The following is a 9,683-nucleotide window of genomic DNA, read 5'->3' as shown; positions in this document are numbered from 1 at the left end:
AACCGTGCAGCCGACGAGCTGTCACGGCAGCCTCCACTTGCGGGCGAGTGGCGGCTCCACCCCCAGGCGGTCCAGCTGATTTGGCAGCGTTTCGGCGAGGCCCAGGTAGACCTGTTTGCCTCCCCGGAAACTGCCCACTGCCAGTGGTTTTATTCCCTGACCGGCGGCACGCTCGGCACGGATGCCCTGGCACACAGCTGGCCCCCGGGTCTGCGCAAATATGCGTTTCCCCCAGTGAGCCTTCTCGCACAACTCCTGTGCAAGGTCAGGGAGGACGGGGAGCAGGTTCTGTTAGTGGCTCCGTATTGGCCCACTCGGACCTGGTTCTCAGACCTCATTCTCCTCGCGACAGCCCCTCCCTGGCCGATTCCTCTGAGGAAGGACCTCCTGACTCAGAGACGGGGCACCCTGTGGCACCCGCGTCCCGACCTATGGAACCTCCACGTGTGGTCCCTGGATGGGATGCGGAGGTTCTGAGTGATCTCCCGCAAGCGGTTGTAGACACCATCACTTCCGCTAGAGCTCCTTCCACTAGGAGTCTCTATGCGTTGAAGTGGAACCTGTTCGTCGAATGGTGCGCCTCTCGCCGAGAGGACCCCCGATCATGTTCGGTCGGATCCGTGCTTTCCTTCCTGCAAGAAGGGTTGGAGCGAAGGCTGTCTCCCTCCACCCTGAAGGTGTATGTTGCCGCTATCGCCGCGCATCACCACGCAGTTGAGGGTAAGTCCCTGGGGAAACACGATCTGATCGTCAGATTCCTGAGGGGAGCGAGGAGATTAAATCCTCCTCGCCCTTCCTCCGTACCCTCTTGGGATTTGACCCTGGTTCTCACAGCTCTCCGGGGTCATCCCTTTGAGCCTTTGCAATCAGTCGATCTGAAACTAATGTCTCTTAAGACGGTTCTTCTGGTTGCATTGGCTTCCCTGAAGAGGGTAGGGGATCTGCATGCATTTTCGGTCGACGAAACGTGCCTAGAATTCGGGCCCGGTGATTCTCACGTCATCCTGAGACCCCGGCCTGGATACGTGCCCAAGGTTCCTACCACTCCCTTCAGAGATCAGGTAGTGAACCTGCAAGCGCTGCCCTCGGAGGAGGCAGACCCAGCCCTAGCTTTGCTCTGTCCCGTCCGCGCTCTGCGCATTTACGTGGATAGAACGCGAAGCTTCAGGACCTCAGATCAGCTCTTCATCTGTTACGGAGGCCAGCAGAAGGGAAAGGCTGTCTCCAAGCAGAGGATGGCCCACTGGATAGTGGATGCCATCGCCTTGGCATATGAATCCCAGGGCATGCCTTGCCCGCTCGGGTTGAGAGCCCACTCCACCAGAGGGGTGGCCTCTTCCTGGGCGCTGGCTCATGGCGCCTCGCTGACAGATATTTGTAGAGCTGCGGGCTGGGCGACACCTAACACGTTCGCTAGGTTTTATAGCCTACGTGTAGAGCCAGTATCTTCACGTGTACTCACATCCACTAGTCGGTAGACGTGTTGTACCTGCTCTAAGTGTCGGCTTGCAATGCCATTCCCGCCACTGGCCGGATACGTGCATACTTCACTCCAGTCGAGTTCCCCGCTTGGCGAACCCTGTCGAGTTCCTCCGCCTCCCCCTTCGGCTCGGACATTGCGGAGTGTCTGATGCCAGGCCTACATCCGTCGCTGACGCTGTCTGTTGGCTGGGGCCCATATGTCGTAACCCCTCTACGTGAGCGGTCCCATATGTGTAATTTTCCACGGTTTAAAACTCCCTACGGCGAGTCCGTGTCTTTCCCTTAGCAGAGCCAGCTCTGCTGTCACCTGTCAGATGAGTCTCCCCCTAACCAGGTGGAGCCATCCCAGGGACTCCATATGCGTACTGCCCCCCGGGCCAGTCCATATGTGTATTCCCACGTAAACTCCTCCCCCATTGGGTAGGTAGTGGTCTCCGCAGCGTCCCTTACGGGTTCGCTTCCCCAGTGTAGTCTAGTTACTTAGTGGGTAGTGGTTAGACAGCAGTAGACTCTCTCGGTGTAAGCTCGCCCCCTTCACCGTCAGCCGGTGCTATGGGCGGCTGAGCTTGCGCTGGGCACTGGAAGGGGTTTCGTAACTGTGGCGCTTTAGTTGGGATCCCAATTCGTCGGTCACTACTGACGTACGTCGAACGTGACCGACTGAAAGGGAACGTCTCGGTTACGTATGTAACCCTCGTTCCCTGAAGGAGGGAACGGAGACGTACGTCCCGTCGCCACAGTTTCTGTACCCTCGCTGTAGCGCGGACACCAGTTGTCTCCTCAGCGAAAAACAGAGTGCGATTGCATCTGCTTCCTATTTATATACACCTGTCGGGGCGGTGCGCATTATGCAAATATCGCACGCCAATTCCATTGGCTTGTTTTAGTTTACACGAAGCTGATAGGGCTCTCTAAGCGATATCCCAATTCGTCGGTCACTACTGACGTACGTCTCCGTTCCCTCCTTCAGGGAACGAGGGTTACATACGTAACCGAGACGATTTCTTGGCTCTTCTTTTCTTTAAAAATGTCTTTTTAGTCTTTGAGCGACTCAAAGGTTTTTCTCCAGGTTTGTCATGATGTTTCTCCTTCACTTCATTCAGTTCTGAAATGAAAGAAGAAACTTCATTTTCAGTACATCAAAACATTTAAAAAATAAAGAATATAATTTATAAGAATATATATATATATATATATATATATATATATTGAGTCTTCATGTACCAAAGTAGACAACTGCTATAAAATATTCTGATCATTCTGATGCCTTTTTATAAATTAATTACATATCCCTGAAACTTAGCATGAATGAGGTACACTAATCTTCAATTATTATATTTAAAACATTAGAGACAAATCACCATGTTATATATATATATATAATATACATATATGGACATTTCTAAAATGTCACTTTATCACTTTACTGACCATTTGTTGAAAATTAGTTCAACTGTGTATCTAAATGTGCAGAAGTGCTTGAATCTTTCTATCATGAATGTTGTTCAGCATCATGAATGAATGAAGAATAAACACCAACCTCTTTGTTCTTCAGTATCTTCAGTGTGTTTCATTCTGCAGGGTTCTGGATCACTCATGTTCTCACTGTCCTCTTTAATAAACTCAGTCTTTGCAGATTTCAGCTCTTCCTGATGCTCTGATGCTCTGATGCTCGTCTGATGGGAATATTCCTGCATTTATTGATGAACTGATGTAGGAGGAGCTTCACTGATGATGTGAGTGATGTGGGAGGAGCTTCACTGATGATGTGGGTGATGTGGGAGGAGCTTCACTGATTATGTGATTTTGATGTGGGAGGGGCTTCACTGATAATGTGCGTGGTATGGGAGGAGCTTCACTGATGATGTGAGTGACGAGGGAGGAGCTGATCTGCCAAAAATAATTACTAAGTTTGTTTTTATGCTCATTGACAACCAAATATAAATAATGTAAATTCTTCCAAGTATAAATAATGGCAAGTAATGGCAAGTTTAAAACACAAAGACAGAAATAAATGTAGATATTTGTAGTCATCAAATCCCCTCAGTCTGTTGGCAGCAATGAAATGAGCTTTAAGTGTCAATTTACAGCAGATCTGAAGACATCAGCATAATAAATGAGGTGAAAACAGGAACTATTGACATGAAATAAAGAGTGTTTTCAGCAGTTTCTCTGTTAATATTGATGATCCTCAGACTATCAACACTCATTCAACAAGACATTCAGATCATCTCACTTTATTCTGAGTGTTTGCTGTTAGAAACTGATTATTTGAGTCAGGATATATGAGAAAAGACTATAAAACTGCTCTATTGAAAGACAATACTGATATTTCTCACAATATGACATGGATAAAACAAAAACAAACACTGAACATCACTCATATTCATCAATGAATCTGATTGTATGATTACTCCTTTCATTACAATAAGGTAAAAGATGATTAAAATGATGGGCTTGTGCAAAAACTGAATACGATCATCAAACCTTTTTCTTTTTAATGCTCAATGCTCTGACTGATTTTTTATTTTATTTTATTTTAATGTTAAGAACATTCATAACCAACGCCAGGGGTAAATGCAATTGAGAATACAATTACAGGTTACAAAATCAGGAAAATATAATTCAAATGATAATATGCAGGGCTTTAGTGGAAAAAAAAAAGCTAAAATGTATTTGATACTTTTTGTGATAAGTAATACATTTACATATGTATGTGCTTAATAAAAATACCCTGTAATTGTACTTTTGGAATGCAAAATTGGTATACTTAAATTGGAACAAATATTTACTTATTGCATTTTAGTACTAAAGATCCAACTAAAGATATACTTGTTTTTGATTGTGCTGAAGTAGAACTATTGCATGTATAGCCTACTTTAAGTTCACTTTATATATCTTGCATTTAAAGACTGGTATTATACAGTGATCATAGAATTCCCTTATGAAAACTGACCATAGTTTTACTACAAAAAATAATCAATACTGCAGAAAAGGAGATTTGGAACCATTTCAGATATTTCAGTCTTGATACAGAGAGAAATAATGACATTTTTGACAACATTACTCTCTAAAAACTCCTACAAATGTATATAAAATAAGGTCAGCCACAGAAATAACCCTGTCCACACTTTTTCATAGTTGCGTATCTTTAGTAAACCCTGACAGTGGTTTTTAACACCAAAAAAGGGTTTGTGCTGCACAAGTTTTTAGTAAATCTGGTCTTTTGTTTTTTAGGTTGCAGCTTCTTTAGCTCCAGCAAATGTCTTACATCAGTATTTATTTTCATTCTCTCCTCTACAGATGAATACAGATGTTGCCAACACTGAGACATTTGTTTGTCAGAAGCATATTCAGAGCAGGTATTGTGTAGTTTTGTGCATGTCAACACATGAGGGAAAAAATGTTCCAAAGTGTAACATTATCATTCAGCGTAATGGAGACTTTGATTTTAGTATATAAAATACCAAGTTAAAAATATATATATATTTGTTGTCTTGGCATTTTCAAATAAGTGTTGGCTGTGTCTTTTTTATGTATTTAAATAACCAGGGGACTTTTTTTCCTGAAAATGCAGTTTTTAAGAGATCAATTTAAACCTCTGATGTTTCAGTCAGATGACATTATTGATCACAAACCTAAAAAAATAAATCAAAAACAAGTACTTGAAAACATTGTTTAAAACCCCCGCCCTTATCTCACCTTTTTTTAAAGTTAAAGAGGCAGCAAAACACACAAACATTATGTTTATCAGTTTAACTAAAGATCATAACCTATATTTAATATCGGTAAACTTAACTTACCAGTTAAAAAAGGCATCAAAACCCTTCCGACGTGAAAACGACACATTTTGAATCAAGTTAGTTTGCTGTTAACATTATAAGTGAAAACATTTGGAAATGTTTGTTTTACATAAAATCGAACTAATATACTAACCTTTTTGGTGAGTTACCGGTAGACTACATCTTTTGTCCATTAACCGCCACTTCCACCATACAGTGTTTCAGTAACATACTATCTATCATATATCTTACTGTACATATTACAGTAAAATACTATTCAAATTACAGAAATCAGTTACAGTGTTTGATCACCGTATAATATTAGTCCTTAAATGCAAGATAAAGTACCTAAAGTAGATATACATGTAATAGTTCCACTTCAGCACAATCAAAAACATAAAAAAAAATTACCCCTGGCACTGGTTATGGATGTTCTTAGCATTAAAAAAAAATCAGTCATCATCAAGTTTTTAAAAATAAAAAGGTTTGAAAGGTTTGTTGATTGTCGGTTTCTGCACATACAAAATTAATGACATTTTAATGATCTTTTACTTTATTGTAATGAATGCAGAATGCTTTCAATGCTGAATGTCTTGTTGAATGAGTGTTGATAGTCTGAGGATCATCAATATTAACAGAGAAACTGCTGAAAACACTCTTTATTTCATGTCAATAGTTCCTGTTTTCACCTCATTTATTATGCTGATGTTTTCAGATCTGCTGTAAATTGACACTTAAAGCTCATTTCATTGCCATCAACAGACTGAGGGGATTTGATGACTACAAATATGTACATTTATTTCTGTCTTTATGCCTTAAATGTTTTTCTTACAGTTCTTTAATACTTTTCTAGATGTCTGCAATTATTTTAATGAAGAAACAGAATAAAGTTAGAATTAGAAACAAAAAGTTCTGAATTAGCATCAGTTGCTTTACGATAGACGGATATAAATGCTTTATATAAAAGAAAGAAAGAAAGAAAGAACTTGTCAGTATTTAGAACAATAATCATTTTCTGACATTCAAACACTGTATTTAAGGATCACAGTGCAGCCCAAAATACTCTTTCATTGTCATTTTAAATCTTTATATTTTGCCACTTTCCTTCAAACCACTAGATTTCATCCATTTATCAGCAAGAATGTTTTAATCTTTTAAAATATAATGAAAGTATGATCTCTTATTATTTTATATACTTTATTAAATATATATGTTACACTGAATGATGATGAACATTAAAACATTTTGTTTTCACTAAAGTAATTTGAAACATTAAAATAGACACTTGGATTTAATGGGTTTTCGATGTAAAATTGCTTTTGTACATTTAAAAACAGTAACTGATATATTTTTGATTTTGGCAGATCAGCTCCTCCAACCAATCTTCAGTTCAGTAAATGAAGCCCCGCCCACTGCAATTCACCCGTGAAGCTCCTTCCATGCCAATCACATCATCAATGAAGCTCCTCCCACAGCAGTTCATCAATAAATGCTGGAATATTCCCATCAGACGAGCATCAGAGCATCAAGAAGAGCTGAAATCTGCAAAGACTGAGTTTATTAAAGAGGACAGTGAGAACATGAGTGATCCAGAACCCTGCAGAATGAAACACACTGAATATACTGAAGAACAAAGAGGTTGGTGTTTATTCTTCATTCATTCATGATGCTGAACAACATTCATGATAGAAAGATTCAAGCACTTCTGCACATTTAGAGAAACAGTTGAACTATGAAATGAGACATAATGACCTTTTCTCACAAAAGCTCAGTAAAGGGAAGTTTGAGAAACTTTCATAATGATTGTCAACATCAGATCAAACTAAATATTTATTTCACATTATTTCAATATCTGCTTCGTAGTTTTCAAGAGTGTTTCCAGAATTTAGGTGTTTTCAATATAGTTTACAACATTGTTATTTTTAGGAATAAACTGTAAATGTTTGAAGTAAATGAACTTTCCAGAATGGCTGACAGGGTTGTAAGTGTAACTTGAGCAAAATCTCTTCTTACAGTAACTTTGGTAACAGGGTTGATGAATGCAGTCATTCATTTGTGTAAAAACTGAGACAATGGATTGAGATTTCTTTCTTGTCCTCCCATCATGCTGTAGAGAGAGCCCAGATGATATCACTTCCTGGGGCCAGTTGCATGAACTTATTCACTGTATTAAGACCAATTTACAGTTAACCAAGGGGTAATCAATGTTATTTTCCCAATTCAAATTACACCAATCTACCTTTTTATGTAACAGACATTTCCTAAAAAATGAGGACCACTCTTCAAGAAAAACATTAGTGTCTTAACTTTTAAGACTAGTCTAAGTGGTTTATGCAACTGGCCCCAGGTGTCACAGTTTTAAGAAATCCTGTTTTTGAAAGCAGGAAAATCAAGTCAGAAGTAACAGGGTTGAGTGAATCATGAAGGACACTGATAATAACACATTTAAAGATGCAGTCAGTCTAGACTTTGAGCATGTGAACTTTGTGAATCTCTTTTAAAACATAAATAACAAATAATAATCATTCCAAAGTGTTAATATATACAATCTAAAACTGCAAACCACTGGATTGTGTTGTTGAGATGACCGGTGAGTCTGAACAATTGGAAGATTAATGTTAAAGTTTCAGGAACATATGCAATTAATTTATGAAAATGCAAATGCATCAAAATGATCGGGATATTTTTTTAGCAAGTCTCAATTTTATGACTATTTTATTTTATTTTGATGTACTGAAAATGAAATGACTCTCTTTTTTTTCTTTCATTTCAGAGCTGATGGAAGTGAAGGAGGAGAGTGAAGATCTGAGTGAAGTGGAGGAGGAACATCATGACAAACCTGTAGAAAAACCTTCGAGTCGCTCAAAGACTAAAAAGGCATTTTTGAAGAATAAAAAGAAATCTACAACCTGCACTCAGTGTGGAAAGAGTTTCTCAACCAAACAAAGTCTTAATGTTCACATGAGAGTTCACACTGGAGAGAAGCGATCAGTGTGGAAAGAGTTCACATGTGATCAGTGTGGGAAGAGTTTCAGTCAATCATCAACCCTTAAAGAACACATGAAGATCCACACTGGAGAGAAGCCGTTCACATGTGATCAATGTGGGAAGAGTTTCAGACAATCATCAATCCTTAAAGAACACATGAGGATCCATACCGGAGCAAGACTGTTCACATGTGATCAATGTGGGAAGAGTTTCACGCGATCACAACACCTTAAAGACCACATGAGGATCCACTCCGAAGCGAGACCGTTCATATGTCATCAATGCGGAAAAACATTTCTTCTGGAATCAGCTCTGAAGAAACACCTGAGAGTTCATACGAAGGAGAAGCCACATTCATGTTCTGTGTGTGGAAAGAGTTTTTCACTGCTGCAATATTTACATGCACATCAGAAAACACACACTGGTGTGAGAGAGTATGTGTGCTTTGAGTGTGAGAAGAGTTTTACTACAGCAAACAGTTTAAAACTGCACCAGAGAATTCACACTGGAGAAAAACCTTACAAGTGTTCACACTGTGACAAGAGATTCAGTCGGTTAGAACATCTGAAAACACATGAGACAATCCACACTGGAGAAAAACCTTACAAGTGTTCACACTGTGACAAGAGATTTAGTCAGTCATCATATCTGAAAACACATGAGAAGATCCACAGCAGAGAGAAGCCGCACATGTGTGATCAGTGTGGAAAGAGTTTCTCCATTAAAAGTCGCCTGAAGAAACACATGAAGATCCATGCAGAGGAGAAACCACATCACCACAGCTGAGAAGAGACTCAGCCAAATCTCTCCTCTCCACCTATAGTTGGCGCTGTTGCTCTGTGTCTGCTGTTGAATTATCCAGGTTGTGGATGAGGAGCGACCCCTGATGTGATTGTGTACATACAGTAGTACATAGTTCAGTGCTATATAAATGCTTCATTCATTCATTTATTCAATATGCGTCCTTGTCTGTTCTTGTGAAACGTCATCAGTTGCTGCCCAAGTTTTGATCCAATTCAAAGTTCACATCTAGCCAAAGAAAATTTCAAATCCACTTTTATCGAGTCTTACCTCGGCTAGTCCTTCTGATGATTGCCACTGGCTCTGATGTCTCTGTAGTGGTTAAACATGAGATATAATTCATCTTTTGTATATATAATGGGCAATCTGAATGAATCTATAATTTGTTGAAGTGAAAGTGAAATTTCATAACTTTACTGTTGTAGCCTACAAGAGCGCTGACTTTGTACATTTGACTGAATTGTTTGCTTTATTCTTATTGTAGCTTCTTGCCTTACTTATACTTTTCTAATGGTTATTATTGATCATTAAAACTAACAAAAAGAAACAGTGTTGTGTTTTATGTTTGCACTATATGCACATATTACCTGAACCACATATGTTTAATATTTTTTAAAATGTAAACAAAAA

At 39.6% G+C, this 9,683-nt stretch overlaps 1 protein-coding gene across 1 annotated transcript; it reads left to right on the top strand.

Annotated features, from left to right (window-relative positions):
- Window positions 1–8,210: 8,210 nt before the first annotated feature.
- LOC125248573 (zinc finger protein 250-like) lies at window positions 8,211–9,194 on the top strand. Its single transcript, XM_048160558.1, has 2 exons — window positions 8,211–8,645; window positions 8,730–9,194. Exons 1-2 carry the CDS (start codon window positions 8,226–8,228, stop codon window positions 9,036–9,038), a joined length of 729 nt encoding a protein of 242 aa, XP_048016515.1. The 5' UTR covers window positions 8,211–8,225; the 3' UTR covers window positions 9,039–9,194.
- The last annotated feature ends 489 nt before the right edge of the window (window positions 9,195–9,683 follow it).

Source organism: Megalobrama amblycephala, linkage group LG1 (genome assembly GCF_018812025.1).
Source record: "Megalobrama amblycephala isolate DHTTF-2021 linkage group LG1, ASM1881202v1, whole genome shotgun sequence".
Lineage (NCBI taxonomy): Eukaryota > Metazoa > Chordata > Actinopteri > Cypriniformes > Xenocyprididae > Megalobrama > Megalobrama amblycephala.
Note: the sequence above shows the minus strand (reverse complement) of the source record. Positions and strands in the feature narration are given on the sequence as shown.

Bases quoted from the DNA above. Each gene is read 5' to 3' on its own strand.
- LOC125248573 (XM_048160558.1), top strand. From the start codon at position 8,226: ATGAGAGTTCACACTGGAGAGAAGCGATCAGTGTGGAAAGAGTTCACA. The intron at 8,646-8,729 runs TATTTACATGCA...ACTACAGCAAAC, and splicing joins AGAGTTTTTCACTGCTGCAA to AGTTTAAAACTGCACCAGAG.